At 42.8% G+C, this 13,161-nt stretch overlaps 1 protein-coding gene across 4 annotated transcripts in view; it reads right to left on the reverse strand.

Moving 5' to 3' along the window:
- Nucleotides 1-13,161, reverse strand: part of LOC110494352 (S-adenosylhomocysteine hydrolase-like protein 1) — a 62,085-nt gene that overhangs the window by 8,865 nt on the left and 40,059 nt on the right. For all 4 annotated transcript variants that reach the window (XM_021569325.3, XM_090205740.1, XM_090205738.1 and 1 more), the window contains 10 exons: nt 12,365-12,467; nt 7,698-7,792; nt 7,450-7,556; nt 7,230-7,346; nt 4,450-4,513; nt 3,568-3,656; nt 3,138-3,208; nt 2,816-2,910; nt 2,538-2,636; nt 2,382-2,450 (listed from right to left, as the gene is read on the reverse strand). In XM_021569325.3, coding sequence (XP_021425000.3) covers nt 2,382-2,450; nt 2,538-2,636; nt 2,816-2,910; nt 3,138-3,208; nt 3,568-3,656; nt 4,450-4,513; nt 7,230-7,346; nt 7,450-7,556; nt 7,698-7,792; nt 12,365-12,467 — 909 coding nt within the window. The remainder of the gene's footprint in view (nt 1-2,381; nt 2,451-2,537; nt 2,637-2,815; nt 2,911-3,137; nt 3,209-3,567; nt 3,657-4,449; nt 4,514-7,229; nt 7,347-7,449; nt 7,557-7,697; nt 7,793-12,364; nt 12,468-13,161) is intronic.

Below are 13,161 nucleotides of genomic sequence, written 5' to 3' on the forward strand. Positions count from 1 at the left end.
AGAGAATTGTCTTTTTGTGAAGGCTGAGAAGTGCACTTTTCATGCCTCCTCCGTCACATTTCTCGGTTCTGTTATTTCCGCTGAAGGCATTAAGATGGATCCCGCTAAGGTCCAAGCTGTCATTGATTGGCCCGTCCCTAAGTCACGCGTCGAGCTGCAGCGCTTGCTAAGCTTCCTTCTGCTAAAGAGACGGCACAAATCATCATCGAGAATGTTTTCAGAATTCATGGCCTTCCGTCAGACGTCGTTTCGGACAGAGGTCCGCAATTCACGTCTCAATTTTGGAGGGAGTTTTGCCGTTTGATTGGGGCTTCCGTCAGTCTCTCTTCCGGCTTTCACCCCCAGTCTAACGGTCAAGCAGAACGGGCCAATCAGACTATTGGTCGCATCTTACGCAGTCTTTCTTTTCGTAACCCTGCGTCTTGGTCAGAACAGCTCCCCTGGGCAGAATACGCCCACAACTCGCTTCCTTCGTCTGCGACCGGGCTATCTCCTTTTCAGAGTAGCCTCGGGTACCAGCCTCCGCTGTTCTCATCTCAGTTCGCCGAGTCCAGCGTCCCCTCCGCTCAGGCTTTTGTCCAACGTTGTGAGCGCACCTGGAAGAGGGTCAGGTCTGCACTTTGCCGTTATAGGACGCAGACTGTGAGGGCTGCTAATAAGCGTAGAACTAAGAGTCCTAGATATTGTCGCGGTCAGAGAGTTTGGCTCTCCACTCAGAACCTTCCCCTTAAGACGGTTTCTCGCAAGTTGACCCCGCGGTTCATTGGTCCGTTCCGTATTTCTCGGGTCATTAATCCTGTCGCAGTTCGACTTCTTCTTCCGCGATACCTTCGTCGCGTCCACCCGGTCTTCCATGTCTCCTGCATCAAGCCCGTCCTTCGCGCCCCCGCTCGTCTCCCCCCCCCCCCCCCCCATCCTTGTCGAGGGCGCACCCATCTACAGGGTCCGTAGAATTTTGGACATGCGTCCTCGGGGCCGTGGTCACCAGTACCTCGTAGATTGGGAGGGGTACGGTCCTGAGGAGAGGAGTTGGGTTCCCTCTCGGGACGTGCTGGACCGTGCGCTGATCGAGGATTTCCTCCGTTGCCGCCAGGTTTCCTCCTCGAGTGCGCCAGGAGGCGCTCGGTGAGTGGGGGGTACTGTCATGTACTGTCATGTTGTGTCTTGTCTCTGTCCTTTCCCTTCACCCTGTCTCCCTCTGCTGGTCGTTGTTAGGTTACCTTTTCTCCCCCGCTTTCCCCCAGCTGTTCCTTGTCTCCTCTAACTACCCATTCACCCCGTTTCCCACCTGTTCCCTTTTTCCCTCTGATTAGGTCCCTATATCTCTCTCTGTTTCTGTTCCTGTCCTTGTCGGATTCTTGTTTGTTGTGTTTCATGCCTGAGCCAGACTATCGTCATGTTTGCTGTAACCTTGTCCTGTCCTGTCGGAATCTGCCGGTCTATCTGAGCCTACCTATGTTTGGTTATTAAAGAAGCTCTGTTTAAGTTAGTTCGCTTTTGGGTCCTCATTCACTCACCATAACATTCGGTTTGTACACCAGCTTCAAACAGCTGAAAATAAAAATATATATTTTTGGTTATGGAAAATATATTTCACAGTGGTTTAGAAGGTAAAGGCGTGGCCATGCACGCTTCCAACTCAATCATCAAGTTTGCAGACGACACTACAGTGCTAGGCTTGATTACCAACATGACGTGACGGCCTACAGGGAGGAAGTGAGGGCCCTTGGAATGTGGTGTCAGGAAAATAACCTCACACTCAACGTCAACAAAACAAAGGAGATGATCGTGGACTTCAGGAAAGTTTTAAGTTCCTCTGCGTACACATTATGGACAAACTGAAATGGTCCACCCACACAGACAGAGTGGTGAAGAAGGCGCAACAGCGCCTCTTCAACCTCAGGAGGCTGAATAAATTTGGCTGGTCACCAAAAACACACACAAACTTTTACAGATGCACAATCGTGAGCATCCTGTCGGGCTGTATCACCGCCTGGTACGGCAACTGCTCCGCCCACAACCGTAAGGCTCTCCAGAGGGTAGTGAGGTCTGCATAACGCATCACGGGGGGAAACTACCTCTACCCCTCCAGGACACCTACACCACCGATGCCACAGAAAGGCCAAAAATATCATCAAGGACAACAACCACCCAAGCCACTGCCTGTTCACCCCGCTATCATCCAGAAGGCGAGGTCAGTACAGGTGCATCAAAGCTGGGACCGAGACTGAAAAACAGCTTCTAAATTCAGGCTGTAATAACAAAATGTGGATCAATTCTAGGGGTATGAATAATTTCTGAAGGCAGTGTAAACCCACAGACTGCTATCTGCAGCACTACTCTAGCTGCTTGTTAGCTACTGTGGGGAGTGTCTGTATTACCTGGGTCGTGGCAGTGATTGACAGGACGAAGGTAGGAACTGTGGAGCAGCTGAGGTTCAGAAGACGACCCTGAGGGAGAGAAACATTTTATTTGCTATGTGGGAGTATATGTGTATGTGTATGTGTGTGTGTGTGTGTGTGTGTGTGTGTGTCCACCTCGGCCAGCAGGATGACCCTCTTGCCATCAGGCCAGATGACATGGTCCACCTGAGAGCGCACTCTCTCCCAGGTCAGCTCTGGGGTCCGCAGGCTCGCCTGGGGAGCAGGTCACACATATCAGCAGACTAACACACTATGCGCTCTCAAGCACACTACTAAAAGTTTTAATATGCAGTACATTTTAAACAATCATGAACTTCATTTTCCCTGGAAAGGCTCCGTTGATTTTTACGTTCTACTGTAGTCACGAATTGTGTTGTGTTAAAGTTCCTCACCACGTCGATCTCAGTGTTGGAGTGTCCCATGTTGCACACGATGGAGCCGTTCTTCATACGGTCCAGCTGGTCCCTGGTCACCACGTTCTTATTCCCTAGGAGACCACAGGAAAAACACCAGTCTAAAACTACCATCTACATAGAGCTTAGCAGCACAAATTCTCTTGATTAGATGATACAGAGGGCCATGTATGTATGTCAATGCATATATTGATCGTGACAGGCATGTACTGGAAGCCCATAGATTAATGTATTTCCATATAAAAGCAGTCCCCTGTACAGAAAGTTGATTACATAAGTAAGGTATTTTGATGTTGTTTACCAGTGCATGTGATGATGATGTCCACCTGACGGATGACCTCATTAAGCTTGACCACCCTGAAGCCATCCATGCTGTTCAAACATGGGGAGAGACGGGTTAGTAAGAACAGATGGGGGTAGACAGGTGCTCTGCCTACAGTAGAGTTGCTTAGTACTGGTCTACCATTCAACTAATAAGGCTCTATTGTTTTATTTAAAAGATTTAATACGCTGCCATCTAGTTTCTATCATGTTATCCTAATGATGAAAACCAGTTCAGGTTTTCGGGTTTATATTTTGATGGAGAATTTCTGTTTCAAAGGTTAATCTTAGAGCAGGACAGAGAGACTCCTCTGTCCAGAGGGTTTTGTGCTCTAATTCATGGTGTCATTTCTCTGGGTCAGCAGTGCTCTACATTTGACACTTTCTGCTTCCAGTTTCCTGTCCCTCACCAGGCCTGCAGGGAGCAAATGGGATCAATCTCTGTGACGTAGACGATGGATCCCATGGCTTTCAGTGCGGCAGTGCAACCTTTCCCAACCTGCAGGGAGAGCATATCGCATTAGAATTACATAATATGATCACATCACATTGACCTCAATCAACAGAACAGGCCACAATGGACCCACAAAAGAACATGCATATCAGTAAACATTGACGTCCACATTAAAAGCTCTATAGAGGCCGATTACTTTAGACTAAATATACAATAACTTAGCATGACATGGCATTGAACTCTTCAGTATATAAATGTACAAGTATGTACTGTATAGGTGATTATCATTATACAGAGTGCACATATTTTTTATAGCAGGTTTAGCGTAGCCAGCACAAACACAGTCTCTTCAAACATAACTACATATACAATATGAAAACCCTGTGATGGAAATAAAAAATGTGTGCTATTCTAATAACCAATTTCTGTGTTCATTCAAGTGGCTGATTGAACGAATCCTCACTAACAGTATCTGCAATTTGGCAGTACGCCCAAAACCTTTTTTAGAGAAAGGGATATCTCAGTTTTAAGGTCTCAGCTTAGAGAGAAGAAGCATTATGAGGTATTGGTATGTCACATGCATGACCCAGTATTGGTCGATAACATGAATGAAGCAAATGTTAATGATTAATTAATTATAAATAAGCTAAATCATGCAAATATAACTTGTCTGTATATAACAGAACTAACGGAACTGCCCCGGGGGGAGCAACTGAACGACATGTGTACTTTGCATTGAGTTAGTTGGAACCTCTCCAGCACGCTGATAATAAAGAATAATGCATTTTGGATTGACTTCCGAATGTCCCTGTGTAGAATTTCCACGACACCCCCTTACCTCGCCATAACCACAGACAACCACCTGCTTTCCTCCAAACATCACGTCTGTGGTCCTCTTCAGGCTGCAGACAGAAACATGGAGATAGAGACAGGGGAAACATTAAGATACAGGAAGTTGGCCTTTCTATGTTAAGTTGAAACTCCAGAAAGAGTGAAGTGGGCAGTAGCAGTCTATAAAAGCAATTTCCCAGGCCACTGGATCACACACGCCATGTTGTTAGCCTGATGTATTGGCCTATTGTGTGTGTGTGTGTGTGTGTGTATATATATATATATATAAATAAATAACTCACACACACACATATATATATATACACATACAGTACCAGTCAAAAGTTTGGACACACCTACTCAATCCAGGGTTTTTCTTAATTTATACTATTTTCTATATTGCAAAATAATAGTGAAGACATCAAGGCTATTGAATAACACTTATGGAATCATGTAGTAACCAAAAAAAGTGTTAATCAAAATAGATTTTATATTTGAGATTCTTCAAAGTAGCCACCCTTTGCCTTGAGATGGTTTGGGATGGGTTGGACCGCAGCGTGAAGGAAAAGCAGCCAACAAGTGCTCAGAATATGTGGGAAGTCCTTCAAGACGGTTAGAAAAGCATTCCAGTTGAAGCTGGTTGAGAGAATGCCAAGTGTGCAATTTTGTCATCAAGGCAAAGGGTGGCTACTTTGAAGAATCTAAAATAGAAAACATATTTTGATTTGTTTAACACTTTCTTGGTTACTACATGATTCCATATGTGTCATTTCATAATTGTGATGTCTTCACTATTATTCTACAATGTAGAAAATAGTAAAAATTAAAACCCTTGAATGAGAGCGTTCAAACTTTTGACAGGTACTATATTTGAGATATATATTTACAGTATTTGATCCACAAAAAAATCAGATACATAGTTAAATATTATATATACAGTTGAAGTCAGAAGTTTACATACACTTAGGTTGGGGTCATTAAAACTCATTTTTCAACCACTCCACAAATGTCTTGTTAACAAACTATAGTTTTGGCAAGTCGGTTAGGACATCTACTTTGTGCGTGACACAAGGCATTTTTCCAACAATTGTTTACATACAGATTATTTCACTTATAATTCACTGTATCACAATTCCAGTGGGTCAGAAGTTTACATACAGTAAGTTGACTGTGCCTTTAAACAGCTTGAAAAATTCCAGAAAATTGCTTTAGAAACTTCTGATAGGCTAATTGACATAATTTGAGTCAATTGGAGGTGTACCTGTGGATGTATTGCAAGGCCTACCTTCAAACTCACTGACATCATGGGGAAATCAATTGTAGACCTCCACAAGTCTGGTTCATCCTTGGGAGCAATTTCCAAATGCCTGAAGGTACTACGTTCATCTGTACAAACAATAGTATACAAGTATAAACACCATGGGACCGCGCAGCCGTCGTACTGCTCAGGAAGATGATGCATTCTGTCTCCTAAAGATGAACGTACTTTGGTGTGAAAAGGGCCAATCAATCCCAGAACAACAGCAAAGGACATTGTGAAGATGCTGGAGGAAACAGGTACTCACTGCCTCTTTGCTTGACATCATGGGAAAATAAATTAATTGTTGACCTCCATAAGTCTGGTTCATCCTTGGGAGCAATTTCCAAATGGCTGAAGGTACTACGTTCATCTGTACAAGTATAGTATAAACACCATGGGACCATGTAGCCGTAATTCCGCTCTGGAATGAAACGCGTTCTGTCTCCTATAGATGAACGTACTTTGGTGTGAATAGTGCAAATCAATCCCAGAACAACAGCAAAGGACCTTTTGAAGATGCTGGAGGAAACAGGTACAAAAGTATCTATATCTACAGTAAAACGAGTCCTATATCGATATAACCTGAAAGGCTGCTTAGCAAGAAAGAAGCCACTGCTCCAAAACCACCATAAAAAAGCCAGACTACGGTTTGCAACTGCACATGGGGACATAGATTGTACTTTTTGGAGAAATGTCCTCTGGTCTGATAAAACAAAAATATAACTGTTTGGCCATAATGACCATCGTTATGCTTGGAGGAAAAAGGGGGAGGCTTGCAAGCCAAAGAACACCATCCCATCCGTGAAGCACGGGGTTGGTAGCATCATGTTGTGGGGGTGCTTTGCTGAAGGAGGGACTGGTGCACTTCACAAAATAGATGGCATCATTTGGAAGGAAAATTATGTTGAAGCAACATCTCAAGACATCAGTCAGGAAGTTAAAGCTTGGTCGCAAATGGGTCTTCCAAATGGACAAGGACCCCAAGCATACTTCCAAAGAACATTTGTGGGCAGAACTAAAAAAGCGTGTGCGAGCAAGGAGGCCTACAAACCTGACTCAGTTACACCAGCTCTGTCAGGAGGAATGGGACAAAATCCACCCAACTTATTGTGGGAAGCTTGTGGAAGGCTACCCGAAATGTTTGACCCAAGTTAAACAATTTAAAGGCAATGCTACCAAATACTAATTGAGTGTATGTAAACGTCTGGCCCACTGGGAATGTGATGAAATAAATAAAAGCTGAAATAAATCACTCTCTCTACTATTATTCTGACATTTCAACTTAAAATAAAGTGGTGATCCCAACTGACCTAAGACAGGGGATTTTTACTAGGATTAAATGTCAGGAATTGTGAAAAACTGAGTTTAAATGTATTTGGCTAAGGTGTATGTAAACTTCTGACTTCAAGTGTATGCACAAAGAGCAGTGAGGTGTCGAAGCGAGGGAACATTCACTTGTATGCTTGAAAGGTACATTTAACACCTACCCATCCAAGATAGACTCTCTGCAGCAGTAGAGGTTGTCAAACTTCTGCTTTGTCACAGAGTCATTTACATTCATGGCTGGCACACACAGCTTGCCTGCTTTGGACAGCTGGTACAACCTTTAAGGCAAAGAGAAAGTAACTAAGTAACTAAGCTCAGAGTTACCTGTTGGTCTTATGAACATGTATGATTGAGAAAGTATTATAATCAGAAATAAACCACCTGTGGACCCCGGTCACACTCTCCTCCACAATGCCCCTGATCTTCTTGAAGCCGTTGGGGTATTTCTTATACACCCAGTGAGTCAAGTCCCCTCCGTCATCAAGAATCTACCACAGACACAGCAAGAAGAGATAACATTCTCAACAAACAGTGACAACACGCAAACACATATCAGTAACACAAAATGGTCAACAAGGGCGTTTGTCTTGCTGTTAAAGGAGGGTAATTGACAAGAGTTCTATGGGTACCATGTTAGGCTGCCACCCCTCCATGTTGATGCACTTGTTGATACACCACCAGAAGTCATCCTCCGATTCCCCCTTCCAGGCAAAAACAGCCACACCTGCAGAAATGACAAGGTAGTTGGGCGAATAAAATGGGTTTAGAAATTACAATATTTCTCCAGATCAGACATATGTCGCAACAAATATAGAAGCTAAGGCCCTTTTTAAACAGCAGCACATGGTCCTGAGCCATTAACAAGTTAAGACCCTTCATTCTAGAGAGAGCAGAACCGATGACGTTTGAACACACAATGCTTGATGTCCGTATAATCTGTTGTAAAGTCATTAATATAACGACCTGCAGTTTAACTCTAGACATCTGGACCTGCACAACGGTCCAACCACAACACCAAAGAGCCTAGAACAGCCCCTGCCTCTGTAGGCTCCTCCAGGTAGACTTACATAACCCTGCTCACTAAACACCAGGGCCGGGACGATACTCGTTGGTATCGTGGCAAGGAAACAAAACACAAAGTGGATTCAACTTCTTTAGGAAAACAGCCTTAATGTTGGAAACAAACAGAGTCATATGTATTTATTTTCCAAGCTATAGCACACAATAATTTACTTACAGCAGGTTTTTAATGATCAAAGAGTAATGTCTGCTTCGTGTTTTCATTTTTTCCATGGAAAGAATATTGCAATACTGGTATCGTCCCGGCCCTACTAAACACTTCAGCTCTCTACCATTAAAGCCCACTTCACACCCTCATAAATCACTCAGGAAACGGGTGTCAATAGCAGCCAGAACTACCAGTATTGACATCAGTATTGAACAATCATGTAGGATTTAAGCTACACTAGTTTATCGGGGTTAGCTTCACTGTAGGCCTATTCACCTATACTGGTATGTGTGTCACTATACTGCTATTTGTGTCATGACCAATTGTCGTGAACTGACCTAACCTTTGAATATTTAACATTGTGTTATAAAGCCTGCATTATGATGTTATAAGCATGGCAGAAACAGAGGGCCTGAGTAAATATGTTTATTTATTTATTTATTTATTTATGTGGATTAGCTTCAGCAGAAACAGCAGCTACTTTTCCTGGGGTCCACAAAAAAAAGAACAAGTAACAAAATACTGATAGATCCGGACAGTCACAAATTTAAAATATAAAGATATACAAACAATACAACAACAAAAATGTGTGTTTGTCTCCACTTATAGTCCCTGTCGTTCAATAAGATGTTGTTTAATACGTTTTTTAAAATGGTAATTTTGTTGTTTGCTTGAGTAAATGGAGATGGGAGTGCTGATAGCTACTTTGAGGTAAAATGTACTTTTACTATGACAGTAAAATGTGGTTTTGACACCATGCCATCTTAAGATGAATGCACTAACTGTCAGTCTCTCTGGATAAGAGCGTCTGCTAAATGACTAAAATGTTAACTTGTGTCAATTATGCGTCTGCTTTGAATCTATGGTGACTTTGTGTGAAGTAAATACGCTGGGCTAAATGCTTCCATGTGAAAACCTGTTTGGATAATGAGCCATTTTATTTTTTGCTAATCTGTTGCTGTGCATGTTGTGTATTTTGTGGCATTGCATTAGTGCCGACATTGGGGAAAATGTCAGTAATTTCCAGGTCGTCATTAAATTTTTTCTGGAAATGTGAAGTGATCCCGGTTACCCATGTTAATCCCTACTTGGTTTCCAACAGCAGCACCCCAAAAGAAGAGGCTTTAGATGAGGCAAGTGAATTTGCAACTAAAACAGTTCAACAACATCTGACATGAGATCCTCTCTAAGCTTTACGGGAATATGGCTCTGAATATATACAACACCCCATAGGCATTCCTGTATTTTCTGTAGATATACAAGGATGTCTGTTCTTTAAACCAAGAGGGGATAATAAGCTAGGTCTCTTGTCTCTAAAGCTGTTATCCAGTGATTTTTAGGAGAGGACCAGACATCAGGTAATAACTGCAGCAGGACAGAAGGCCTTCTGGTAATTTCCACCCCAGAGAGAGCAGAGCAGGCAGGCCGAAACAGAAGCTGCCAGAGGACAGCTCCATAAAGACCAACTGTTTATTAGAAATAGATACTGTGACAGATGTCGCTTTACACAATGATGTGGGAAAGGGAGGGCTTACGTAAAAATATAATTACCAGAAAATAAAGTGGTACAGAAAAAAAAAACTATCCTAAGCCCTGCTAATGAATTGGAGGAGTGGGGAGATTTTGAAAGCTCTATGATTATTCTGCCATGCTACTCGTCCCATATGACCATACAGCTAGAAACATGTTATACAGTACCTGGGCTTACCTCTATTCCACTGACAGTTTTTTCTTAGTTAACCTCCTATCTAGTCCTCAAATCCCTGCATCTTTCTCTGTGTGTACAGTGCATTTGAAAAGTATTTTTCCACTTTGTTACATTACAGCCTTATTGTAAAACAACACACAGTACCCCATAATGACAAAGCGAACACAGGTTTAGAATATTTTCAAACAGAAATACCTTATTTACATAACTATTCAGACCTTTTGCTATGAGACTCGAAATTGAGCTTAGCTGCATCCTGTTTCCATTGATCTTCCTTGATGTTTCTACAACTTGTTTGGAGTCCACCTGTGGTAAATTCAATTGATTGGACATGATTTGGAAAGTCACACACCTGTCTATATAAAGGTCCTACAGTTGACAGTGCATGTCAGAGCAAAAACCAAGACATGAGGTCAAAGGAATTGTCTCTAGAGCTTCGAGACAGGATTGATGGGAGAACTTTCCAGAAGGACAACCATCTCTGCAGCATTCCACCAATCAGGCCTTTAAGGAATTGTCCGTAGAGCTTCGAGACAGGATTGATGGGAGAACTTTCCAGAAGGACAACCATCTCTGCAGCATTCCACCAATCAGGCCTTTAAGGAATTGTCCGTAGAGCTTCGAGACAGGATTGATGGGAGAGCTTTCCAGAAGGACAACCATCTCTGCAGCATTCCACCAATCAGGCCTTTATGGCCAGACAAAAGCCACTCCTCAGTAAAATGCACATGACAGCCCACGTGGTATGCCAAAAGGCACATAAAGGACTCTCAGACCATGAGAAACAAGATTTTCTGGTCTGATGAAGCCAAGATTGAACCCTTTGGCCTGAATGCCAAGTGTCACATCTGGAGGAAACCTGGCACCATCCCTACGGTGAAGCATGGTGGTGGCAGCATCATGCTGTGGGGATGTTTTTCAGCGGCAGGGACTGGGAGACAAGTCAGGATCGAGGGAAAGATGAATAGATCAAAGTAGAGAAGTCATTGGTGAAAACCTGCTCCAGAGGGCTCAGGTCCTCAGACTGGGGCGAAGGTTAACCTTCAAACAGGACCACGACACAGCAAAGACAACGCAGGAGTGGCTTCGGGACAAGTCTCTGAATGTCCTTGAGTGGCCCCGCCAGCGCCCAGACTTGAACCCGATCGAACATCTCTGGAGAGACCTGAAAATAGCTGTGTAGTGATGCTCCCCATCCAACCTGACAGAGCTTGATAAGATCTGCAGAGAAGAAATGGGAGAAACTCCCTAAATACAGGTGCTAAGCTTGTAGCGTCATACCCAAGAAGACACGAGGCTGTAATCACTCCCAAAGGTGCTTCAACAAAGTACTGAGTAAATACCTTTATTTATTTATTTTTTATTTATCTGGGCAAGTCAGTTAAGAACAAATTCTTATTTACAATGACGGCCTACAACGGCCAAACTCAGACGACTACTGTGCACCGCCGTATTGAACTCCCAATCACGGCTTGTTGTGATACAGCCTGGTTGTGATATAACTTATGTAAATGTAATACTTCAGTTTTTTATTTCACTTTGTTATTATGTGGTATTGTGTGTAGATCGATGAGGAGAAAAAAACTATTTCATCCATAGAATAAGTCTGTAACGGAAAAAAATGTGGAAAAAGTCAAGGGGTCTGAATACTTTACAAATGCACTGTATATACCTACGTACAACTATCTATCTACTCCCTTCATCTGGTCAAGTCAGTAGGTTTCTGGCAGGCTTGCTGTATGTACGGTATGAAGATTGCTGGCATAACTCACACGTAGAAAATATCAACACTGCTGAGAGTGGGTTGTAAATGGTCAGAGGATACTGTGTTTGTAGGACAAGTTAATCAGCCCACAGCCTATGCACCAGTTCTTCTCCCAGCTTGAGCTGTGTGACTGGTGATATTTACTGTAATGCAGTCTGAATCTGTTGTGAACTGCTCAGGCTAACAGGCTGTGAAAAGCAAAAAGATCCCGCTACGAAAACACATATACTTAACAAACACCCAGAAACCTAAGAGATATGCGTGTCTTGGTGCTGTAGTTCATTGACTAGAAGGCAAGTCTGATGTTCTCTGTGTTTTCCAGGACTTTATTGAGAACATCTCCGAAATGTCTCTTTAGTTTCAAACGGCACAGGGAAGCAAATCACCCCTAACATTTAGCCCGCTCATGTAATTAATTACATATTAATACGAGTTAATGTATATTATGCAGAAATAGTACTAATTAATATGAATGTGATGAAACACAACTTTCAAAAACCTCTTATGAAGTACAGTCAGTCTCTCATTCTGTTCCACATAGAAGCCATTACTGTAACAAAGCTGTAAAGTAGTCATGTGGAAAGCTTCTACTTACCGATCTCTGAGAGGGCAGCTGCCACCTCGTTCTGTGTGGAGTAGATGTTACAGGCTGTCCAGCGACACTGGGCCCCCAGTGCCACCAGAGTCTCAATCAACACCTGAGTGCAGAGCGAGGAGGTTGAATGAGAGGAACAAGGAACAAGAACAATACAGAGATGTACAGGTAATATTTTGTATCATAAATAGCTAATGGGCAATACAGAACACAAAAGAGAGCAGACCATTCAATATATTTAGCCTACTGTATATACAGTACCAGTCAAAAGTTCGGACACCTACTCATTCAAGGGTTTTTTTTTTTTTTTTTACAATTTTCTAGATTGTAGAATAATAGTGAAGACATCAAAACGATGAAATAAATCACATGGAATCATGTACCGGTACCCCCTGTTTATAGCCTTGTTATTGTTATGTAAATGTTTTGTGTTCTTTTTTGATTGATTAGATTTTTTCCCCTTTTGTTTATTGCTTGAACTGCATTGTTCGTTAAGGACTTGTAAATAAATATTTCAAGGTAAGGTCTAAACTTGTTGTAGACCTTACCGAGCTGGTCACGGGTGCACCTCAGCCACGCTCAGGATGCCAAGGTCCTAAACGATATCATAACCACCATCGATAAAAAAACAGTACTGTGCAGCCGTCTTCAACGATCAGGCCAAGGCTTTCGACTCTGTCAATCACCGTATTCTTATCGGCATACTCAACAGCCTTGATTTCTCTAATGACTGCCTCGCCTGGTTCATTAACTACCTCTCAGATAGAGTTCAGTGTGTCAAATAGGAGGGCCTGTTG

Source organism: Oncorhynchus mykiss, chromosome 17 (assembly GCF_057628025.1).
Source record: "Oncorhynchus mykiss isolate SJ-2025 chromosome 17, ASM5762802v1, whole genome shotgun sequence".
NCBI classification, from domain to species: domain Eukaryota; kingdom Metazoa; phylum Chordata; class Actinopteri; order Salmoniformes; family Salmonidae; genus Oncorhynchus; species Oncorhynchus mykiss.